The 25,595-nt window shown below is 40.7% G+C and overlaps 1 protein-coding gene across 1 annotated transcript; it reads right to left on the minus strand.

The window, feature by feature from the left end:
* Positions 1–1,859: 1,859 nt before the first annotated feature.
* TBX18 (T-box transcription factor 18) lies at positions 1,860–23,748 on the minus strand. Its single transcript, XM_041480445.1, has 8 exons — positions 23,305–23,748; positions 22,403–22,586; positions 20,763–20,864; positions 17,598–17,769; positions 11,058–11,225; positions 9,817–9,881; positions 6,113–6,207; positions 1,860–3,568 (listed from the first exon to the last, which is right to left on the minus strand). The coding sequence occupies exons 1-8, from the start codon at positions 23,573–23,575 to the stop codon at positions 2,844–2,846; spliced, it is 1,782 nt and encodes a 593-aa protein (XP_041336379.1). The 5' UTR covers positions 23,576–23,748; the 3' UTR covers positions 1,860–2,843.
* Positions 23,749–25,595: the final 1,847 nt, after the last annotated feature.

A 25,595-nucleotide genomic window follows, 5' to 3' on the forward strand; every position in this document is an offset into this window, starting at 1 on the left:
AGGCCCAAGCCTCTCAGTTTTCCAAATGTAGTAAAAAGTGTTTGAATACACACTTTAATATATTTCTGTGGCATTTTTGTACAATACAGATATATAATTATAGATATAATGCATATATAGCATTTACCGTATTGATAAAAAGCTAGTCTTTTCACAATGACAAACCAGTATTTACAATATTATTCAAATTTTAAGGAACAAACAAAACAATATTGTGTGGTTATATGATAAGAATAATTTGAGGAAAAATAAGAGACCAGTTCTAAAAAGTTCCCAGACAATAAAGTACATAGTCTTGACAGAAGCACCACCATGAACATCCATGCACAACCCTTTTTTTCCTCTCTCCTTATAGGAACATGCATGATTTAGCTCTTCCACATTTCTACCTAGTCACAGTTCTTAAGTTGATATGGCTACTTATGTTTTTTCAAGTATGGATTAATTGTACCATCTTTCCACTTAAGTATTTTTCCAACTGCAAAATTTCAAAGTTTTGCCAAGAGCAGGAATAATTATGCGCAAGTTACTTCTCAATTTAAACCAACAGAGCTATGAAAATTTGCATAGCTGAAAATTTTCCTATCTTCTACACACCTTAGAACCATTTCACAAATCAACAGCATGAGTTTGAACAGCATTTTTAGCATTGCAGGTCTCTTCTAGGAAGTTTGCCTGAAAGGACACCGCACTGCCAAGACCAGAGCTGAAGTACACGAATTTACTTTGTTATCCTCATATATGAACATTACCCAGCCATTCATCTGTAACATACTGTCCACAGCACAGCAAATGTAAAGATGATCTTCATCTTCAATGTATTGTCACCCCTTCCTCAGAGGAAGAGAAGTGCTATTATCACATTTTTCAGAAGAAAAAAATCTGATAGCGACTGAGTGAACTTAGGTTTACTCAGAAAGGTCACTTAGAAAGTTTAAGACAGCAAAGAAGCAAGCCCACATCACTTCAATTGCATCATCTTCTCTTTCTAACTTTGAAAGAGAACTTTATATGTATCTTTAACAGAAACAAATACATAACCAATAGAAATAAAGCATTCTTCAGGCACAAGGCTTAAAGATTGCTGTTCTATTCCCAGATAACAGGAGGTAGCAAGAGGGCTGTTTCTGCATGTATTATCTCCATCCTACTGAAAAAATATTAGTGGCAATGAGTCTTTTTTGAAGTGAGAGTGGTTAAGCCCACTATTTGCCTGAAAAGATATAAGAATACTTGAGACACATGAAAACAGTCCTTCACCAAAAAAAAAAAATGCAACAAACATAAACCTGGAAAACCTTTATCTCCTTCAATGCTGACTGGGGAAGCGTTTTCAAGCACATCTGTACCCACCTTAGAATGCCTTTACATCACCTGCACAATATAAATGAGGATTAACAAACTGTTGAAGATGACCTGTTCTCTCAAGCACTAAAATTTGTTTCACAGCTGAAGCTCAGCTCTGACAGACAGGCAGCTGAAGGACTGATACACACCTGGGATGTGCAGGTGCAGATGAGGGCAGAAATTTCACCATGGTAAGTGTCTCCCTGTTGTCCTTGTCACTCTGGAGAAGTCTGGTCAGGAGCAGATGGTGATCTGCATTCTTACAAGCGCCATTTAGAAACTAGAGGCAGGAATGAAGGAAACCTCTTCTATTCCAGGACAAAACCAAAGCAACAGGAAGGTAGCTATGACAGCATTCTGCTTCCAGAAACACTTTTGGGCAAACTGGTCATCTGCCTAATTGATACAGGTGATGTATTTGTGAAATACTGAGGATGCAGGACCTTTTGCCCTTATTAAACAAACAAAAAAACAAAAAAAAAAAAAAAAAAATCCAAGCAAACACAAAAGAAAAAAACCAAACCCAAAACATGTCACACACACAAAAACAGGTAAAACCAATAACGGAATTTCTCATCCTGCTCAATTTTTCATTTTTTTTTTCCTAAATCAAACTGAATTTTCCTTTAAAAAAAAGTAAAAATACAAAAACAAAGATACATTAGAATATCCTACTGTCCAGTAAATGTCTTATAGGCAATATTTATGGAGGAAAAAATGCATCAAGCCCTACCTTTGACAAAAATTAAGCACCCTAATGTTCATTTCATACAAAGGAATGCTGCTTCTAGTGCTGTTGATTTGAATTATTCCTATCACCACAATTTGAATATGCATTACTTGTCTTCAAATATATAATCATAAATCTAGACTAATGCTGCAAAAAACAAATTCTAGTGAGAATGCTGTGCCATTGATAAGCTAAAACCAGCACATCATGAGAATGCAAACTAATCTTTCCGTTTACTTTGTAAATAATCCATTAGCTAAACTTCTATTTTAGGCTGGATGCTTGATGCTTAACACTAAGAAGTCCAAATACCCTTTGTATCCCTTATAACAGAAGAAACTTGTAAAATGTCTTTGGTGCATCAGCTTATTGTATAAAATGTTTTAAAGAAACTCACTAGTACTATAGGAAATATAAGTGGGCTTTTTTGTGTTGTTTAATACTCCAAGTGTCACTTCATTCTTTAAAGGGGTTAGAACAGAGGAGGGGGAAAGGGGAGGAAGTCTTACTTAATTTGTTGCATATGTCCCAACGTGTTATACAACTAAGTGTATTATACCAGAAAACTAAAGCAGTCTGCACCACAGCAAACTCTGTAACTCAAAATAGGAGAATAATCTGGCCACAAGCAAGTCAAAATTTCAGTGAAACTTCCTCTCATATTATATATACACACACTTTACAAGCTACATCGAGTGTCCTTTCATATTCCAAAAGAAATACATTGTAGACACCAAACATACTGTACTTTTACTTAAAGGCTTCATCAAACCATATGTGCAGACACTTGAGAAGATGAGAGTGTCAAGCTTCCTAGGGTCCTAGAGTCAAAGAAATTCTGCTGCCCCCCACTGCTAAGTAAGTGCACTCCTTCCACGGGGGGCAACATCTGCCGATCCGTCATGGTTCCACTTGGCGAGGACCCCAAGAAACTTCCTTGGGAAGAAACGATTTTCTCAGGACTGGCAGCCAGTTTAGGGGATGTGGAAAAGTTATATCCATAGAGCGCACAGGGACTGTGCAGCCTAAACGTATTGTAGGAGCCTTGGTGGGTCTGATTAGTGGTAAAGGCATTGCTGGATGGGGAAGGCATGATGTACTGGAGCTGTGGAGACATCCCTGAAATCTGCATGGATAAGCCAGTCTGCGGGCAGCTGAATGCATCCCCATCGTTGCCGCTCATGGACATATTCACAGTTGTGCTGCTCGACACACCGACATAGGAGGGAGTCCTTGGGGGAGCGAAGGTCTCGCCGCTCTGGTTGGTGAGCCGGTTGTAGGTTTCCGCCAAGGAAGTGCTGTATCTGTTCAGGGCCAGGCCTGAGCGGGCACAGGCTGTGTAGTCAGCTGGAGCAAGGGTGCACAGCTGGCTGGTGTTGGGGCTGAGGTGGAAGGCTGGAGATGAGCAAGGGGAGCCTGGTAAAAGGTGAGGGTGGGTAGATGGAACTCCGCTGCCAGATCCCTGGAGTAAAGTAGAGGAACCTGCATTTCCTGGAAGAGAATATTACAGTGTAAGAGGCACATTGGGAAAGGTTCACTTCCTAGGTGAAAGATCAAGACCTTTGTCTTTTATAATTACCCTTGAGATGAAATTCAACCCAAATTAATTAAAAACTTTTACATACGTGTGCAGGAAAATGTGTGAGTAAACCACATGCATGTTTCTAAAGAAACAACTTGACCAAGAAAAACAATTGAAGTTATGTTTTTACAACCATCACTCAGTACTTAGAGCTCCTGCCTAAAAGGTTAGCTGCTTCTTATATGACATGGAAGGAAATTTCATGGCAGTTAAGATGTAGCCAGGTGAGCACCACATCACAGGAATCCTTCTTTAAAATTATGATTTTTGGCTTATCTATGCTTTTGCTACAGTCCAGAACGTGTTTCAAGTGCTCTGTGCCTGACTTCACTGTCAGAGCACCAGATGAGGAACCAGCTCCTTAGCTCAGAGGCTCTCACAGATAACAGCTTCAGGAAAGTTCCCAACTTCATAACAAAAAAACTTCTGACTTCAAAAAATTCTGAAAACGACCAAAAAAATTCAGAAAAAGTTCAGGAAAAGTGTGCACTGAACACTGCACTGCAGTTACTTCATTTCTTGAACGGGTTGGTTTGCAGAAAACTCTTTGTAAATTGTTTATTTACTGATATCAGAACTTCTTATATTATGAATACCAATGCTGAATGCTCCTGAAAGCACACTGCTTGCTACAAGTGAAGCCTTTTTTCAATACTGAAAGTTTCCCAGCTGCAAGGAAGACTTCTTTTTCTTAAAAGATTGCATCTTCCTGAAAACTGAGTGTGGAAAAATTAACTGGGGCCTTTTACAATCTCCCAGGCAGAAGACACTAAACAAGGAAGACCTCCTGTTTATGAATCACATTAACAATCAAACAGCTTGATGCTTCAAAAAGAGAAGTTTTGTCAATAAATTAACAGATTATCATAATAGGTGAGCTAGTAAAAAAAAAATACATTATTAAAGAACACTGCCTGCTGCTGCTTCTCTGTTAACAGAGAAGCGCAAGCACAAGGCATCATTAGACACTGCCACATTACAGAAATCCTGGTAAAAGACACATTTTTCTTTTAATCTCCATCAATGCCTCCACTACCTGAAGATGGTCACTTTCAGCGTTAACAACCAGGACAAATTTCTAAGGGGGTCTTTCACAAAGTCTCTATGTCCAAGGTATAGATGACTAAAGATTTTGCAAGGATCCCAGTTTCCATCCTCAAAATATCAAGAGTAATTTCAACAATCTTCTTAACCTCAGGCAACAGCAGAAAAAGAAGTGAGAAGCTCACGGCAGCAGTTGCCCTGCTCCCAAACAATGCTCCTGCACGCAAACAGCCAATAAAGCTGTCTGTCTCCTAAATGGATTAACTTCATTGTCAGTTGCCTTTCAGTCTTACACAGTCTGACAAGGTATTTCAGGTCTCATTCTTTCTTCTCATTAAAGGCCTTTTTGATGAGACCGCCCTTCACCCCCATGCTATGCCCAAAACTCTGCCAACACTCATCCAATGTATCTATGACTTGGCACAAAACCTCCTTTTAGTTGCCAACGTCAAGGGCTGATACTCAAGATTTCTCAAAGGACTGAACCAAAAAGCTGACAAAAGTGATTTCTCTTAATTTCTCTGTGTTCTGGATTTTTGCTCTGAAGATGTTTAACAACTTGCAATCAGTACATTATCAAGAAACCAGACTGGATGTTTGTAAATTTGGTAGCAGAAAATGCAAAGAATTTGGAGCAATATGTCTGATTAAGCTGGGAAAAGGCTGAGAGGTTTTCTATGTGCATTGGTGTATACTCAAGAAATAAAAGAACTCAGAAAAGAGTACAGAGATTCCACTCTCTGTCCAAATGCGCCAATTTCAGTATTTTTCTCATTCATTACACAACCTGCACAATGGGGAAAGTGGAAACAAAGAGGTTTCCAACAAAGAGTGAAGAGCAGGGAAAAGCAAAACTGAGAAGAGATCCATTTCTTTAAGCTCTAGCATGCAGACAAAGTTTGTTGGCCCATTTACTGAATAATTTTCAGGTCTTTAAGAATCAAGAAGGCATTCTAAGAAGAAAACAAATTAAGCTTCTTCCTATTTACTCATTACTTAAGAGAACATTTCTTCTCTCATTTCTTTTTTTTTTTTTTCTTAAAACACAAGTAATTCCTACACTGCAATTTGGATGTGTACAACAGAAGTCATAGTAAGTGATCTCTACGGTTTCTATCCAGCCAGAGCATAACAGTAAGGAATAGGTTACTCAGTCCTTAAATAACTGGCATTCTCCTCCACATGTATTCTGATTTTTTGTTACAATCTAACATTTTTATTGCCACAGTAGTTGAGTTAGCATTAGTTTTCTAACTTAGAATAACTCTGATGAGGGGGGATGGCTGCACTGTGGTTAGTTGGTTGTTTTTGCCTTGTGAGTGACACACTTACCTAGACTTTCGTAAGAAATGATGGGCAAAGCTTCATCTTTCATTTTTGTTTTGAAAGAACACAAAGACACTTGTTACCTTGTTTGGGTATCCCAGGTATGTCTTCAAATGTAAGCGTCCTCAGCGAAGGTCTCCAGAAGGCATAAGACTCTACCAGAGCTTCCAGTCCCATTCTATTTAGAACAAAAGAATCACAGTGTCATGAAAGCAAGCTGTATTTTGCCACATGTCTCTGGTTACTCTATGTCAGAACCATATAAAAATTGGTAACATTTCAGAATTATTTTCAAGTTGATTTTGCTTTTCAGAAAAGAGCCTTACAGCCTACCCATGAGACCACAGGGACCTGCAACCACTGGGCTGACAGGACACAAAATGTTTTCCAATTCCACAAGCCTAGCTCTCTATTTCAATATTTTGGGCCTTTTGGGAGGGCTGTTTGAGTGGGAAGATTTGGCTAAAATTATTTTAAATGTTTTGCTAGTATGATATTTCTTCAAGAGATCATCCCTCTGGCAGTTAAAGTTTTAACTGCCAGAGGGATGATCTGCTATTTCTTCCTAGAATAAAGGTGATCCACGAACAATTTCTGTTAAAACAGGATTCCTAGTCATTACTGATGAGCTGGAAAATCAAACTTAGAACATGAGCAAGGCATGGATGTACAGCTATTTTGCTACTAAAATCATGTATAAAACAACATTTTTGCTAAGCAAAATGCCTTTAGAAACCAAAAGTCTTCACTCATTTTCTTGCAACAGTGTCCTGAGAAAAGAGAAGTAACTGTGTAGACAACGGTGGCAGACACTATTTAGAAGAATCTGTTTCTTGAAGATAAAGGCCCATTTGTTTTCTGACAATTATTTATGAATAATACACCTCAGAGGTATATAAACTTAGAGGTATAATTTTGGTGTTATTTTTGGCTGCTGGGCCCCAGAAGCCTGTTGAGTGTCAGCATCAGGCACACTCCAAATACAAGTGCTTGCTTTTGAGCAGCAGTACTTTGTAAACTTGAATTATGCAAATAGCCCAGTCTGAAGCAACCAACGTGTTCTGATACTACTCCTTCCAGCAGGAACACAAATGTCTGTCAGGAAACATTTATAAAGCGTTTATTAGCTGAACCTGGACTAAAAAGATTGCCTTAATTTTCTGCAGTAATGGTGAATTTTCATTTCTAGTTAAAGTGGAGATAAAAGCCACCTCCTGGAGGAGTGTAGCCAAGGCGATAATTTATACAAGATGCCTTTGAACAACTTCCACATTTTATCACCACCCTAATTTGCGCTATCAAATGCCCAGGTTTATTTAACAAAACAGTTATGTTTTTCCCAAAGTATTTAAAGGGAGAAATTCTGGTCCTTTCCTGAGTAAAAGTTTTTATAGGATCAAACTTAAGGCCCAAACTATTCTCAAAACCTAAATTCTGTTGCAGTTTGCAAATGCACAGGGAATGTTTTTAAAAGGTGAAGCTACTGATTTCTGTAAAATGGCCTGTGGGACTGAACAAGAAGGGCATATTTTTAATTAAACTGAATCACTGCATGCAGCTGTAAAGAGTGAGATAACTGCATAAAAACAATATTGAAAAGTTTGGCATAATTTAACCACAGTATTTTTTTAAACTTGTTGCAGACTAAAATGCCTCAATGATAAACACATCAGCTGGAACAATGAGGATAACAGAACCTTAACATTTAATTTCAGTATTTAGTAACAGAGCAAAATAATAATCCACTGAGTATACCAATAAGAATTTTCCCTGACAATTAAAATTCTGAGTTGAATTGCCAAACATACTTATCCAGTAATGCAGACTACAAAAGAAAACAGTGATACTGACTTCAGTAAAACAATGTGAATTTGCAACAAACAAGAATTTGCAGAAACAATTCTTGAACAAATGTGTTTGTAGAGTAAAAGCACTCAGACCTCATCTAAAGGCTGCTCCAAAACATTTTAGAGATGCTGGCTCTTCCTTCAGGACTTGCCTTCCTAATCCGTTTCCATAAAAATAACTTTCAATCAAAATATTCTGCTTTTTTTTCTAATGCCTGAACCAGACCATTCCTAGCAGCCAAACAAAAAAACCCCAGTCCCATAACTGTATTTGTGTGGTTGCAGATGCAGTACTCTTACATAATCCTCAGGTAATTCCAGAACTGTCCCACATTAAAACTGGTTCAAAATTAGTTTCTGAACAATTATTTCCTTGCTGTCTAAAAGGGTATCTTCTCTGGTTTCTTATAACATTATGGAAGAAATTCTATGTCTACCTAAATTTGCACATTTCAGAGGATCAGGGTTCCATACTTCTTAGGAGGTTCCATGTACTCATTTTATAGCTCTGCAAACAGCAAGCACAGCAGAGACACTGCCTAGGAGAGACAGAGAGTTTTCAACCAGGGCAAGTATGGCAACCCTTTTCTTCCTAAAGTACACACAGCATGTTTTGCTTCTTCAGTCACTGCATTTACCTGGAAGCTACCTTTCACTTAATTTCTAACCAGAAGCCTACAAAAGAGGGCAAAGCTCTATTTATGTCAGTGGCCACAGAACATGGATACTTATTTCTTGCTAGAAGACAAAATCTCAGACATACCGAAAAGATACTTACAGTGAATGTCTGTAAATCTTTGCAACTACATCATCCCTTCTATAAGCAGTCATTTTCCAAAAACTACTGTCATTTACTGCCCAGTTTCAGGTTTTATGTAACTCAGGTTTTATGTAAAACAGGCTTTAATGCTGTAGCTTCTTCTAACAGAGAAGCTCAATAAAACAACTATCAAAAAGAAACTCTCTGATCATTCCTACCAGCACAGTCTGCTCCCTTCTCTGCAAGGCTTGGTCATAAATATAGCAGCTGCAGACACCAAACACAATGTGGTAGCTGGAACTGATGTATACTATACACCACAATGAAATACTGCTTTCTTTTTTTCTTCTTTTTTTTTTCTTTTTTTTTTTTTTTTTTTTTTTTTTTTAGCTGAAATGGTTTAACATACAATTCAAAACAGGCTTAAGTAGCTAGCATTAAACAGTCGTTGGATAAAATGCCTCATTGGCACTGCTAGGTCAGACCAGACCTAAGTCTCCACTTTGCACTATGCAGATTTCCCACTGCTATTTTGAAAGATTCATGGATCAAGAGAAAATAAGCAATTAATCAGTCCATCCACCACAGAAGAGGTGGAAACCAGTCTCATTTCAAGGTCCTGTATAGCCTCCTAGAAAAGGTATTCACCTAGGAAGCAGATTTAAAACTCCTTAGACTAAACAGACACTTGAACACAGGTCTCCCACCTCCTAGGCAAGTGTACTAAACATAAGGTTTCTGCACAAACCAGTTTCTCCTCCTTAATGAGGAAATAAGCCATTGACCCATGCTATGTGCCACCTATAAGCAAGAGCAGTTTGACAATGGTATCTGCAACTTGTCTCCAGCCAGGAGAAAGAGGAGATTTCAAGCACAGCCAGAAATCATGGACCTGAGTATACACTAAGTCCACTTGCAGACTTCATGGTGTGTCACTGCTTCCACTGAAAGGAAACTTGAGTACGAGTCAAGCCAAGTGCCAGTCTGTTCTTGACCTCGATGGTCTGAGGTGTAGCAATGGCAACTCACCACAGAGAACATCGCTGGGAAGTCTGAGTGGTCCCTCAAGGAGTCTGAGCCCTCAAATTAGTTTGTCTGTAAGTCCAAGTGTTGACTTTGAACAATCTTCACAAATTGATTCTGTCAGCAGGAAGAAGCCCAGCTCCTTCCCAACACCCACCTGTTACGGCCAGAATCTCTAAAGCCTTTGGCGAACGGATTCCTATCAATCTTCAGACGAGTTATCTGTGAATATTATTAAGAAAAATTATTACCCGTAAACTCAGATAGGTGGCACAGAAAACAACTCTACTGACAGAAAAAAAGCTGACATCTTCATATTTGTATGGTTTAAGATGGCTGTCCTAAAACATAGCAAAATTAGGACCAGTCTTCTGATCATTATTTTTGCACATCCCTGGAGAGGCTAATAGGTGTTTAAAGCTGCAGTAGGAATTACTGAGAAAAAACTTCAGGCAAATGTCATTCTTCATTTAAAAGAGTTCACTGTCTAACTCCAATAAAATTTAAATTAAATTTTATTTCTGTACTGGTCAAGAAGAAAATGTGAAAAGAGAAATTATCTCTAGGTTATTATCCTCTATTAAAATAAAAAAAAAAACCAAACTAACCAACCAACCAATAACCCAGCAAAACACACCACACCCCAAATAGCCATAATTTATTTTAATAAAGGGGGAAATCACCAAATAGCTATATTTTAGTATTTACATGGTTCTCCTGCTCCTCTCTTTGTAAAGTTATCAATGCATATGTTATTTCAAAAAGCGCAGCTGCAATAATTTATATGGAATTAATAAAATGTCACAACACTAACTATGGTGTCATTACCTATGCTAAAACTTAAATGAGAGGTAGAAAGAGCCACGTGATAAAACCTGCAGCTCACTTCTGACTTTGAATCCGTGTCAACCCAGATAAATTTTCCTTAATAATATAGGCTGAATGCAGTTAATAAAAACAACTGCAACTTTCTTCAGAACTCAGCTTCTCTGTTAAGATCCTGGGAGTGTTAAAAGTACTGGAGTCAGGAGCAAAAGTGCTTTAAAAAGTCTCTCCTGACACGTATCTACATTTAAAGGTACAGAAACACCTTTAAAAATTAGACTGCTCTTTGTCTTGTTCATCAATGCTGTGTTTATAATCAAGACACCATTAAGCATGCTAATTGGACTGTGTGATCTCCATAATAAGAAAGATTTTTTACAAGCAGCATCTCTGAAGGCTCAGCAATAGCCTCCAGGCACTACAGCAATACTAAGCTACTTGTAGCAAAAAAAGGGTTTAGGTAATTCTATTTTCATAAATGAGATAATGAAAATATCTGCTTTTCTCCTATCTCTTACATCTCTGGTCTGCTCTGAAAAGCCTGTAAAGTGCTAACCAGAAAGCCCAAATTACCTGTTGATTTTGGTATGCTGTGACAGTAGTGAAGACTGTCTCAGGGAAGGAGAAGGCTTTTACCCCTTCTCCCGAAGGGATGGGCTTGACAGGGGACAGATCATCACCACAGTCTTTTCGGATGACGTGGACACGAGGCTGATATTTATGCATAGAGTGGAGGATAATCTACACAGTCATGCAAGGAAAAAGATAACATTTGTTAGAAAGGACACCCTGCTGTTACAGGACTAATAGCTTTTTGGAACAGATTATGGTATGTGTTTACCATGCCACTTACTGGAAATCAAATGTTTTCTTTAACCTCTGAAGGTTCTTGTTACAGTAGTCTAATCCCTGTGCATTTATGTTATTGCCAACCCTAAGCATTTAAAAATTACGACTCAGGAGCTTCAAATTCAGAGACTCTTTTTTTTTTTTCCGGCTCAAAAAAAAGGACAAAAAGGAAAAAAAAAAAAAGAAAAAAAAAAAAAAAAAAAAAAAAAAACAAAAAGAGAAATTAGGAGTGAAGTCCAGGTCCCACTGGAATTATGGAAGTTTTGTCACTTTTTTCCACTGAAGTCTGGATTTGACCTAATATGATTAACAGCAGCAGAAATTTGCCTTTTGTTTTTGGAACCTTCAGAATGGACTATTGGAGCAATTTTTTTCCTTATATCCCAAAGGCTGGAAATAAATCTTGGTTGGAACATAAGCTGAGACTATCACACTCTGAAGAAGCATAAAATTAAGAGTAAAATTATAACAAATCCAAAATCTAAAGTGTTAATAGCAATCAATCCATAAAACAGACAATGATTTTCAATTTAAACAAACCTCCCAGCATACAAAAACTCAATCAAAAATAAATCATAAAAGAGGAGTGGATGAACTCATACTGCATAAATTAAACACACAAATACTTCTTGGTACTGTACCCCAATTTTAAAGGAAATTTAAAATACAGAATTTTTCCTCTATTTTACTCCACTTCAGCTAACCACTATTAAAATAAAAAAATTCAAGAAAAAAAAAATTGAAGTTCAGCTATTATTGTTGGAAGACCTAAGAAATTAGTAACTTGATAAATAAATAGTCCTATGGCTATTGGCCTGTGGAACCACTAATCAACATTCTGGGGAAGCTTTTTAATTTCCTGCTCCTTGAGTAGGCTCAGAATGTGCACGTGCTCAAGCACTCAACAGAGCCTCTAAGTCAGACACCATGGAAGTTCATTCACCCAAATTATATAGAGGACATTACATTTGTTTGGATAAACTAGAGTTTGGCTAGTTTAATACACTTGGTCCTGGCCACATTACATGACCCTGTTTTGGTAGGCCAGTTTCTGGATAATCAGGGGTTTTATTAGCCTTTAAATAAGGTTTTGACAATGACATCACAGGCTCAAATTAATTTGGTCAGGGAGTGCCCTATGGATGTTCTCATATGAAGTCTTTTTCGAGTTTCTGAACAGAGCAAGATTCTTTATCGTGCAAAAGTGCTTTCTCTTTTACAACACTCCTTTCAGTTCTCCAGTGGCAAAGATCTACAAAATGAAAATGCAGAGAGGACAGCACATTCCTCACCCTGTTTCCCTGTGAACATCCAGTGGTACCAGGGGAGATACTGGTGCAACATAAAAAGAAATTATCAAGAAAAGATATTGCACAGTTTAAATCCACTGCTATTCTGTGTCTTGCCATTTGTCTGGGTGCCACTGGGCATGCCATGTTCTCTCCCACATGGATTACTTGACCCCATCAGCTCTGTGGTGCAAACCCCACACATCAACGATAACCCTGGCAGCTACAAAGAGCTCTGCTCACACATCATAACAAGTGATATCAAAGCAGCACAGAGATGAACACCTCCCAGTGCTTATCTGGGTGGCTATTACAGCTAAACTGATCCATGTCATCTCCTAAGAACAACCTGTCTGGCCTCTGTCCTGTACTGAAATTTCCTGTGCTGACACACTGTTTTGACAACCAGCAAATCCATAGCAATAATTTTTTTTCTTGATTTTGTACCATGTCTTCTAACAACAGGATCTTTGTTCGTGATCTGAAGGACTCCGAACTCTAAATAATGCATAACTGCAAAGCCCTTGTGAATTAAAGTGCAACATATGAAGACAGAACATAAAAGGAGAGGGAAATGCAACATCCACTCCAAAAATAACCTAGCTCTATTATTCAAAGCATCACCTAAAGCTATGAACAAAGAGCTATGGAAAAGGAGATTCCAGCTTTTCATTTCACAGTGCTTACACATTTCAAAGCACCAACGGGATCTACCAGTTTATCTGCAGTCACAGCAACTTTTCTTTCATTCCCTTAAAATCCAACACCAAAAAACCCCAATCAGAAATCCCACTGTGTTCCCAAATATGAACTGGCATTACATTCAACTCACAGCTGAGGACCCTGCCTCTCTCTCCAAATTCCTCACAGAACAAGACGAAAACTCTTCAGGTGGGAATAAACCTCTCTCACAAAAAGTAAAATTAAACTTTGGCCACAGCAGCTGTCAAGAAATCATGATCACACGGAAGACATGGCAGCAGGGAGCCCACAGGTAGAAGGCAGAGCAAAGGCCACCAGAACACCTGCAGCCACACAAAGCTGGGATTACCTTTGCAATGGCTTTGGAGAGCAGCTGCCATGATGAGACCTCAGAGCTGGCCCTGAGCATGAGCACCAGCACGGCACAACCACCTCAGCCAGAACAAATGAGAGGCAGAAACTCCTTCACAGGGGAGACACCAATCCTCCAGCAAATTGGCCATGCCAAGACTACACAGTCGCCTCCCCACTACCGACACAGCCCTTGCTGCTGTTTTTGCCAAAAATCCTCCTTTATCCTCCCTCCAAAGCACAAGCACTCAGGCTCTCTGCAGTTAGGGAAGTGTGTGGGGCTGAGGAGCACAGATTCCCTCTGTATTAAGACGACAACTGCAAGTGCAAATACTGATGTTTCACAGCTTTTCACTGTGGCAAGAATATATAACTGCCCGATGACTGTAAGCAGAGCTCGCTATTCGGAGCCAAGTCTGGGCAGAATTACAGTCTGCCTCTGCTTCCAGCCTCGCCCCTCTTTCAAATGGGGGAAAAAACCCACCCCAACCACCAAGGAACAATTAACACACTAACAGCCTCATTTTCACTAAAACTTGAAAGATGTTCCTCTGCATCAAAAAATATTCAGTTGAAAAGCATGGAAAATAGCATAAAAAATGTTGACTTTTTCCCTCCACTGAAATTCCGTTTAAAAACTGCATTGAAATAGAAAAATTAGCCAGCTCTAACCAGCCGGAGGGAGAGACTGCTTTTACAATGCAGCACTCACTCCACAGATGAGAGAGGGATGAGAGGCATTAACAAAGAGCATCCAGACCATGCACTTTTCACTGACAACTACAAAATCCAGGTTTACTTTTCCTTAGCATGACAACTTAGATGAAACACACGAAAGCCATAGTGTGTGTCTTATTGACTCTGTAGTATTTCCAAAGCAGGGAATTCACTCTGGAACTTCTTTTGAGATCAGAAACACACAAGGAAAACATGTCTGTACAAATTTTGCTTCCACAGACTAAAAGCGGAACCCATCATCAGAGAGTGTCCTATGTACAGATATGGACTTCAAAAATCTCTGAGCTGAGCAGCACTATAAAATTGAGCAGTCACAAAGTCCCACTTGAAATGCTGATGAAAATAGCAGCAGGCAGCATGGAACCTGGAGAGTGCTCGAGCAGGGAGTCTCTTAGAGATGGCTGATCTCCTTTCACAGAATGCTAATCCCAGGGCAACATGATTCCAGGGGAACCAACTGGCTGCCACAAACTACTACCACAACATAAATGCTGTGTAGGAATTCTATCTTAGTGCCTATTTGCAAATACTGTCTCTATGCCCACGGACCTGGACCACTTCTCTCAGAGATCCTGAGAGTTAATACTCTAGAATAGGTAAAAGGGCTCCAGATTGACATCATGCAAGCTCCCTACCTCAAAGCCTTCAAGATCAAAACCTACCCCCAGGATTTTAACACAAAACCCCTGCAAAAGCTTACACCTCCAACAAGCACAGGAAGCATAAAGGAAAAATTTCAACAAGGATTAAATTGCCAGAAGCAGAAAGCAGGGAAAGCGTTCCCAAAGAACAACAGCGAAAGGCCAATGCTGCTTGGTGGAAACCCCACTGAGGTTTCTCTGAACCACTCTGCCTATGCACGGGAAAAACCTACTTTCTAATAATCTAAAATATACCCCATGTCCCATACAGGGGTGGGAGAGTCAGAACTTCTGATATAAGAGTAAATATTGGAGGGACTCTACGGCCTTGACTCCTAGCTCTTCTAATTCGCCATCCGTCCCCTGGTACCCTCCTGAGAAAAATGGTTTCTTCCTGCTTATGAGAAACAATTGGTTTTTTTTTTTATATTCATCACAAAATATGATTATTCGTTTTCCATTATTGCTAGAGGCATTCAGAGGCTACATAGCTTTTTCAATACAGCATTCCACACTACCATAGCTTTAAAAGAAAAAATGTACCCATTGGAAGAGACACTTTTCTGCTTTCTGCTTTTGCCTTTTCTGGTAATTATGAATGGCATGTTTGCAATTTTCCAGATTTGAGAAATATGAAATTATTTTACAGTCATCCTTCTTTTGTCCTTTTATTTTAATACTTAAATTTCCATTTTGGGGAGGAGGGGCACTGCCATTGCTCTGAATCAGTTCAATGTGTCTCAAATCACTGTACTTGAGCTTTGCTTCACTCGTTTCCAAGCCAAAATACTTAACTAAAGACCAGAAAATTTATGTCCCCCTGTATTACAAATAATGGTGTGCTATGTACACTACACAGGTTTCGGTTCAGAATAAATACAAAGCTAAAATCTGGGATGGAAAAATAGAATAACACAATTCTCTGCATAGCTGAGATTTTATCACTGGGCAGTTTGCGACTGCAAGTGCACGGACGGACCACACAGTACCCACAGATAGTCCCTCTGCACACACAGAGTACAAAAACCAGCTCGCTGCTGGAAAAACAACATTTTATCCATTTCCATCTGCTTCACTTTCAAAGCCCTTACAACAGACTCAGGATTCAGGGAAAACAAGTCCCACTTGAGAGGAATCACAAATACACAGATGCTGGGGAAACTAATGGAACTTCATGTGCTAGCCTTAACTCAAATGGACACTGCCAAATAAGACTCCGTAACTGCAATTCTGGAAAGAAGCAATATAAAACCTCTTTTGTACTTTCCTAAGAAAAGCACTGCTAACTTAAGAGGCATGAATACCTCCATATTTCTTTTAACGAAGAACAAAATAAAATAATGAAAATTATTGCACAAATGCAATATTATCCTTGCCATCACATTTGTTTGGTCAGCCACGCTCCTGTATTCCTGTCTCTGATCACTGCATTTGCAAACACAAATAAGGGGAAAAAATCTCAGACTATTATTAGCAAAATACCTGGCTCAATGTCACAGAGTTGCAACCATACTGAAAGATGAGTTTGGTATCTTTGTGCTCTATGCCAGGTACATTTTCTTTCACTCCTTTCCTTGAAGGAGAAAGTATCCTGGTTAACAAATTGGGTTATGCTGAACAATGGAATCCACATCCTGTCTCAAAACTTTCCTCTAACATCTTAAAACTCTACCACTTGGAACTTGATGCTTCTTCTGAAAGGATGCCAACATTTGTCATTTATTACAGGGGTTTGTAAAATCAAAGACTTCACCCTGACTAAAAACAATCCTCATTTTTTAATTATTTCTTAAGGTGTCAAGTAAAACTATTTTAGGGATTGTTGGAATGATACTGGCTTACATCTGTCATGTTTCAACAGTTTTGAAGAGAAAAGGAAATATTAACATAACACATTTTGTCACATTAGATAATGTCATAACTAAACAATTTAGAACTTGCAAACAGAACACTCATACTGCATACGTCTTCGCCAGCTTTTCCAGAAGTAATGAGCCTCAGCTGTGAAAGGGTCTTGCTTCATAAGGTATGCAATAAATCATCATCGGAGCAAACCCAGCTCCCATGTTGTTCGTTTTTGACTGCAATTATTAACACCTCACGGGATTTCACACAAATGTCTAGGTTAAGAAAATACTTAAGTGTATTTTTATTCATGTGAAGTTATTACACACCAGTAATGTTTCTCCTAGCCACTTGTGGATTTAAGCGTCCTTTTCGATCGGAGGAGAAGCTGTGAGTAACGCGCTCGGTGGGAAATACTGAGAGCAATTCCGCCCCTTTGTATTAGGCAATTTAGCCTTGTAAAGTCTTACTTTGCAGAAGGAGTTCTCTATTTGAGGGGGGAGTAAAACAGCAGGCTCTAATAAGCAGTTAATTATCAGAGCAGAAAGTAAGAAGCTTTTAGACGTGGACAGTAAAGTTCCAAAACAACTCTGAAAAGTCAAGCCTATTTCTGGCACCCTGAAGCTGTACGTCAGAGCCTCTCAGGGTTGAGCAATGTGCCTACACATAATGTCACCGAAGAAAGAGCAAGTACTCACATGCCCTTGATCATCCAGCTCGTTATTGGTAAGCTTCAGTTTGTCGAAGCTGATCACTTGTCTCATCCACGTCTCCCCTGAGGCGGGTGAATCAGGGTGAATATAAACGCGAGGCGGCACCGGGGAGTCAGCGTTACCAGCCACCATCCACTTGGAACTATGATAAACATACCTGTGAAAAGAAAACAAATTCCTTTAACTGCAAGCACCAAAACAAGCTATTAGACCCACTCAGCATTAAAAAATTAGGGCCCATGCTTACAGCAAAAACCCATCAATTAACAAAACATGAAAGGACACAATTTCACATAAATAAAAAGAAATTTTGTTTGTTTGTTTCAAAACATAGTCCTGGCACCTGCAAAAAGAAGGTTAAAAATCCATGCTCTGACCTGACCTTACTCTTCCTAAAATCAGTCACAGTCTCAACACTAGGTTTCAAAATGAGCTTTAAGCTGGTGTCAGTTCATTGACTGCTACAGCTCCGCTCTGAAAAGGCATCAGCAAATAGGGAAGAATCTGGTCCTTCTTTTATCAAATTGAGTAGTAATTCCATATTTGGAAGATTTATCATGTTGAGTCTAAGACTATAAATAAAGATATTGAAGGGAAAGAACATTATGATTGAGAAAAACAATGAAAGTATGTGAAACTATGTTCTTGATATTTCAGTAGACCATATTAATAGGCTTGAACAGTATTGCAAAAAGGTTAAAAAATGAAAACATGGAGTATGTATTTCATTTGATATGCCAATGCTGACAAGATGATTTTATAACAAAAATTATGCCTGCTTTGGTTAAAAACCTATTTTGAAGGCAGGCAATTCACAAAGCAGTTTAAAAAGCATCAATTGAAAGTTATATTTTTCAAGTACAGCAAAAATCCAGTAATTTAGCTGTATTTTTAAATGAAAGCAAGAAAGACTTCATCAAATCATATCTTTGCACAATTTAGTTCCTTATTAGAAAAAGACAAGCAACACAGTCAGAACGGAAAACAAAATGATCCAATGCAGGTATCGCTCCATACAATTCAGATCAAGCTGCATAGCTAAGATCTAGAATGGTGGTGAAATTCTCTCCTGGAGACAAATTCTCCACCCCAGATCACTGTTGTAACATTTTTCATTTATTTTCTATTTCTTGGTTTATACTAAATATATGCTTTTCCTAGAAAAGTAAATAAAGTTATAAATGCACATAAATATAAATACAGTGATAAATACACATTTTGAGCTACAGCTTAAGCTTCCAAATATTTATAAGGTCAAATTTTGCTAGAAATCCAGACCTATATGTAATTTTCTTCACTTCCATTAGTTTTGCTATCTGCTCTGTCAGCTAAAGACTAGGTTCCATGTGACTGCCGTCATTTCCACGAAATTTAAAGATCTGCAAGACCTTTAAAGTCTGTGAAAAGTGTGTGAAGCTGCACAAACAGCCAGATTTGAAATAACAGACAGCAATAAAAAGCACAGAACAGATTGAGAAGAGGCACCAAGTAAAACATGTAAAACATTAACATTTAGTGGAAAGCTTAAAGGCATAGTCACTAATACATGAATACAAAAAAATTCTAGATTGCCAACTAAGAAAATACCACCCTTCCTACAACTCTCATTAAGTCACTTCAGTTGTCTGGGCACCATGTAGCACAGTGTGAAGACAGTGCAGGTCAGTATGACTGTAATTATTTTAAATGAAATGAGGTTTAAACAATTCATACTCAGTATAACCACTTTTAATTTTTAGGATTAACATTTTAATTAATTTGGAATTATTGCCTTGGTTTTTCTATGAATTTATGAATTGTTCAGACCTTCTAGGAATTATATGTTTAGATTGTTAAGTAAATGCACACATGCAACACGGCACAAAAAAAAAAAAAAAACTTCCATTTGAACTGCACTGCACTGGTACAAGGAAAAAGAAGCATTTTTTTGTGGTAGATACAGGAAATACTCCCCTGACTGTATATGCTGAGCATTGTCAGCCCTGCTATCGGTGTCCCTTGTTGAAAAACTCAAAATCAAAAATGGTCCTAAGAAAGGTCTTATACACCATACATGAAAATGACAAAATAGCAGTCAATGAGGTAAGTACAGGAAAAACACAGGGCAGCATTTGCTTAGGAAACAAGGCAGCATTCCTGCAGAACCAACCTTTTAATCATGGTCTGAAATATTCCTAGTTCTAGAATTAAATCTGCAGCGGTTTTCCCTACATTATACTAAGTATAGGTTAAAACAATCAAACCCGCAATTGGTAAAGACCTGATCCTGTCTCCTCTCAGCTACTCTGGCCAGGCTTCCCCCCTGGCTGCTCTGGAGCATGGGATTGCATCTGTAAAGCAAGACCTTGGAAACGGCTTCAACTCACAACAGGAACTGCTGCGGGCCCAATCTTGCAAATATTTCTACAGGACAAGTGGCTTCTGCAGAGCCCAGCCAGCTCCCTCAAAACACAACCACCCTCAAAACACAATCACCCTCGAAACAGTGAGAGATTCAGCACAAAATTTCTACTCCTAAGTGTTCAAAGAACCACCTCTTTTTCTTCTCACATGATTCTCCAGACAATAATGCCATTAATTCTTTAAATAACAGTAATAAGAAACATTACCTTATTTTAGTTTAAGCAACCAAATATCTCAGTGATAAACAGTTTTAAAATTAAATTCTATAAGCAATTTGAAAGGTGACTTACTTATGAAGTCACATTACATAGCTTGTAAGTATTTAAATCAGATATCCGTGCTGTTAATGTTATCAATTAATATTAATACCATTTGGCCCTTAAAAATGTACATTTTCATATTTATTTGTTAATAGGAAATAATTCCTACTGACAGGAGGAGGAATAAAATATGATAACATTTCCTGACCACACTAGAACTGCACTCTGAAAGCCAGACCTGAGCATCTGCCCGCAGGACATACACAGTGTGAGGCAAATGTATCCTAAAGAGCTTCAACACAAATTTTAGTTGCCTCTGCATACTTGGTACAATATGGTCTTCTGAAATACACTGGGATGAAAATAAGGACCTTCAAGGAGAGTTAAACATGATCTTCTGCTAATTTATGTTGTGTTAATATTTCCTTCCAACAGCCAAGCACCCTATAGCTTACATCATATGTTTTTTGCCTCAAAGTCACCATACCTGTATCTTTTGTTATCCACTGGCACAATATCCATAGCAATGTAATACTGCTGATGTGGGTCTAAACCTGAGATCTTCACTCTCATTGCAGGAAACATCCGCCTGAGCATTGGAAAGAGAGAGGTCATTTTTAATACGAAACAGACTCGGGAATGGTTGTTTAGGAAAAGTAACCGCTTCGTGGGATTTTTCTCGTTCTTCCTTTTAGCCTACAGAGTCCTTTTGGACGATTATAGTTACATAGCCATGAAATGGCCCATTCGATATGTCAAAACAGATTTCTAAAGTGCATTTACTCGAACAATGCTTTGTATGTTTGGGGATCCGCTTTGGGAGTACAGCTATTACCACATCATTTCAACTTTATTGTTAGACAGTAAATCATTTGGGTTTGAGACTTTACTTTAGCAGTACACACATTTAAAACCCATTTGAGATATTAGTAAGAAATGTATTCCTGGAGATGTGCAAACACCACCTCCACCCAGGAAGTCCAAGACTTACAGAAAGGCAAATTGCCACTGAAGTTTCAAGTGACAGCAGAAAAATGGTGTATCATTGCTGTAGCAGCGAATTAGAAAGCTGAATCTACTGTGATACAATTATAACACTGCAAGGATGCAGTTATAAAAGCCAATGTGCCATGCTCTAACCCAACAATATGGTCTTTATTGACACGGGACTTCCTGTCTGCAACTTACTAAAGGTGAAGTGCGAGAGCTACTCTGTCTTTGAAAGGTATAGTAAAACTTCTTTATTGAAAGCAGAAACGAATCTAAGAGCAAATTTCTGGAAAAAAAAAATAAAACAGAAACGACGAAAAACCAAACGTTCAAGATTTAGATCCTTCTGTGGAAAACTGGAGTAATTAACCAATGAGGTGGTCTGAACATAAAACTGCCCTTAGCTCTTAGCTTGGCATGCTTTTTATCAGAAAACTTCATTCTTGAAGCACAAAAAAAAAAAAAAAAAAAAAAAAAAAGGAAAGGAAAGAAAAAGTCCTAACTGCAAGCTAATAAAATACTTTTCTGCATTTTATAAACCTGAAAGTTATTCCAGTTTACTCAGTATTTGCTGCTGTGCTAAAAAAGATATATATTAAAAACCAATCTATTAAAAGTAGTTACTGGAAACAAAAATCCTATCTCCGCCATTTCTGAATAAGCAGGAGGGTAAAAACCTGACTATGGCTAACTAGTTTTTGCTGTTATTTCAGTGCACCTGTAAGATAAAACAGAAATTCCCCGACTGGACTCTCTTAAGACAAATGCATCTTTGTGCTGTTTAAGGCTGCGTTTCAATCATTAATAAAGCCTCTCTGAAAATGCAGACGGTAGCATATGGATTCAATAAAATATGTTTTTGTAATTTCTAATAAGTTCAAATACTTTTCTACTTCCCAGGTTTTTACCATGTGTATCCCCTGGAAAGGGGAAAAGCTTCCCCCCAGAAGGGCACGGCGCTCCCAGACCTCGCCCTAATGAACAGGAAACCCGAAACGCCACATGCTCCCGTGCCCATCTAACATTATCGCCATCTACCTGCCTCGTAAATCTGGAGGGTTCCCCCGCTTTTGTCCCGCTTTGATGTGCCCGCCCGCCCCGGGAGCGCGCGGGTGGCGGCTCCGCCGTGCCCGTTACCTTCCCGCCTTGGTGATGATCATCTCGGTGCCGATCTCGTGGAAGCGCTTCCAGAGCTCGGCGCCCTGCAGATCCACCCGCGGCGCCTGCGGCGTGGGCAGCGGCGAGCCGGGCCGCGAGCCCTTGGGGGATCCGCCGGGGGAGGCGGGCGGGGAGCCCGCCAGGAAGCCCTCCTCGCAGCCGCCTGCGGAGAGAGCGGAGGGAGCGATAGCGGCGGGGCAGAGACGGCTTGCCCCGACCCGGCCCGGGCCGCAGGCTTGGCTCCGGGGAGCGGGCAACCCGAGCGCCGGGACCGCGGCAGCACGGCCGGGCTGCCGGGGACGGGCTGCCCCCATCGCCGCGCCGTGCCCGGGCTGAGGCGGGCGGCAGCCCGTCCGGGCTGCGAGGACGGCGGCGCATTTCGTTTGACCACGGGCTTCTGCCCTGGAGCGTGAAACTGCCCTCCCCTCCACACACAGCAAATTACACACATACATACATATGTAGGTGTTGGTGTGTGTCTATGTGTATATATATATATATATATATATATATATATATATGCACACAGAATTATATACATAGCTGCATATGCACTTTCAGCAGCACACATACACATATGTGTCATATAAGCGCTTTTGCCTTTCCTCGGGAACAGGGCTCGGGACAGCCCCCCGCCGTCGCTCCACCGCGCCGCGGCACCGACAGCCCCGCCGGCAGCCGCCCTGCCCCGTGCCAGCGTCCGAGGGGCTCCGCGGATCCTCACCGCCAGGCCAGCGGGAAGGGTGGTGGGTGCCCACGCAGCGTGGAAAGACAGCAGGGATAACGGGGAATCAAAGCGCCGGTGGCGGCGGGGAATGGGGATCCCGAGCCCAGCCGAGGAGCGGGGCCGGGAGCAGTGGCGGGGCGCGGGCGGCACTCACCGGCGGGGGCGCGGGCGGCGCAGCCCAGGTCCATGTCGCCGCAGGTCCTGCCGGCAGCGGTGGCGGGAGAGCTCTTGGCGCAGCAGCCGCTGCTGCCTTCGTCCTCCGCCGCCTCGTCCTCGCCGCCCAGCTTCCTCCGCTTGGGCTGCCGCGGCGGCGGCGGCTGCTGCTGGTGCTGCTGCTTCTCGGCCCCGATGAGAGCCTCCACGGAGAAGGCGTGAGCCTTGAGGCTCATGGTGGTGCCTGGCGAGGACCGTCGCTTGTCGGCCATGCCCGCCGCCCTACAGCCCGCGCATCCAGGCGCCCCGCGGCCGCCGGCACCGGCACCCGCGCCCGGCCCGCCGCGCCGGCCGCCCTCCCGTCCTCCCGACCGCGCAGGCAAGGGGCTGGGGCTTTTCCTCGCCTTTCTTTTTAAATCCGAGTTATCAGCCAAGTTTTTTTTTTTTTTTTGGTGGGGGTGGGGATTGTTTTGGGGTTTTTTTAAGTGGAAAAAAAAATCTATTCCTTTCTGCAGATGCGTTCCTTCTCTCCCCCTCCTCCTCCTCCTCCTCCTCCAAGTTCTGCCCCGTCTGATGGGCCAGGCAGAGCTGACATGGGTAACAAACGCTCTGCGGACACAAATTAGGGCTTGTAATTGAAATTTGTTGCCTTGATCTGTCAGCACTTCCAGGCAGGAGACCTGTGGGAAGAACTCGCTCATTAGTGTCACTGCGGCGGCGGGGGCCGGGCGGAGCCGCGGGGCGGGGGCGGCGCGGCTCGGCCGCCCGCAGCCCAATCAGCGCCGCCCCGGCCCCGCCGCCCTTCCAGGGGGCCCCGCCGCCGAGCCGGGGGGAGCGCCCGCCAGGCCCAAAGAGCCCCGCGCCCCCGGCCCGCGGCAGATGCACCCGCAGTGAACGCTATAGGGACACCCCCGCCCCCAGCCGTACCTCCCCCCGAAACGCAGAGGGAAGGAGGGGTGGGTCCCCTGGAGAGCAGCGTTTCAGCCGGGAAAACCGTTCGGACGCTAAAAAAAATGACGTTGTGCCCTGTTTTGCTGTAAGGAATTAGGAATTATTGCTGTTACTGTTGCTCTTGGAGATTCATCTCGTTGTTATTCGAGCTCTGGCTGCAGTGAGGTTCCAGCGTAGCATCCACAACGTCCGCTAAACCCAACCCATTAGCGCTGAGGCTGCAATAAAACGAGAATTAAACCGAACCTTGTAGGAACATCGTTGCATCCAGCCACAGCAACTTTAGTAATAATCATATTCAGGTGCATAAAATAGTCACAGGGAAAATCCTCTTTCGTATCTTTCCAGTGAGTAAAAACTACTAAAGTTTTGGAACCAGATATTATTTTCTTTGCATATCCAGGAAAATGAAAAAGTTAGTGAGATTTTTTTGGGAATTTTTTTTTTTTTTTTTTTTTTTTTTTTTTTTTTTTTTTTTTTTTTTTTTTTAATCCTTAGAACGAAATGGAGTGATGTGCTCCCTTAAAAGAAACAGAATAGAAACCCTCCAGCTGACAATTGCATTCCAAACTAAAAAAAAAAAAAAAAAAAAAAAACCCCCCAGGTTAAAAAAAAAAAAAAAAAAAAAAAAAAAAAAAAAAAAAAAAATCAATGGGGAAAATTTCACTGTTTAGGGGACTAGGATCTCAAACTCATTCTGTTTTAGGCAACGGAGAGAAGGAAATTCGTGATGTGATTCGCCTGTGTCACAGTCTTGGAGGTCCTGTTCGGGCCGTCGAGTGGCACAGCTGAGATTTCTGATCGTAATCTGAAACGGAAATAGCTGCCATTTAGGAGACGTAACCGTTTCCACTATCGCATTTTACCTACCCGTAAAATGCAAATTTATCGCTAATTTCAATAGCTGTTTCGTCAGAGACTGTGAGGAATGGGCTGATTAATAAATATACCCTAGAGATAAATTATCCCTTCGAATAAGGTTATCAGCGTTAAAATTGTAAAAGTACTTTCCAGACGTGAAAAATTAGGTATGTGACAAAAAGATAATTAATTAAAGAAAAAAATAAAACAGAAACGAAACCGCCGTAGGAGCACTAACTCTTTCCACATTGGAAGAGATGGCAACTTGTCTGAGAAAAATTCGTCACTACGAAAAAAATTGCCCTGCAGTTCCTGCCGCTCTGAATTGATAGGAGAGCAGAAAATGCTTAATGCCTGTCACCGACGAACAGTGCTGTGGAGTTAGTTTATCTTTACATTAAATCTGGGACATATTAACTGTTCCGTGGTCTAAAGTCAGTCTGCTCTGCCTTTCCAGCCGTGATTGAATCTGAAGGAAAT

This window comes from Pyrgilauda ruficollis, unplaced genomic scaffold (assembly GCF_017590135.1).
Source record: "Pyrgilauda ruficollis isolate IOZ18807 unplaced genomic scaffold, ASM1759013v1 scaffold51, whole genome shotgun sequence".
NCBI lineage: Eukaryota > Metazoa > Chordata > Aves > Passeriformes > Passeridae > Pyrgilauda > Pyrgilauda ruficollis.

Coding starts and splice junctions, on each gene's coding strand:
- TBX18 (XM_041480445.1), bottom strand. CDS start 23,575: ATGGCCGACAAGCGACGGTCCTCGCCAGGCACCACCATGAGCCTCAAG. Junction 17,770..20,762: donor GTGGATAACAAAAGATACAG/GTATGGTGACTT, acceptor TTCTTTTCACAG/GTATGTTTATCATAGTTCCA. Junction 9,882..11,057: donor CAGCATACCAAAATCAACAG/GTAATTTGGGCT, acceptor TAATATTCACAG/ATAACTCGTCTGAAGATTGA.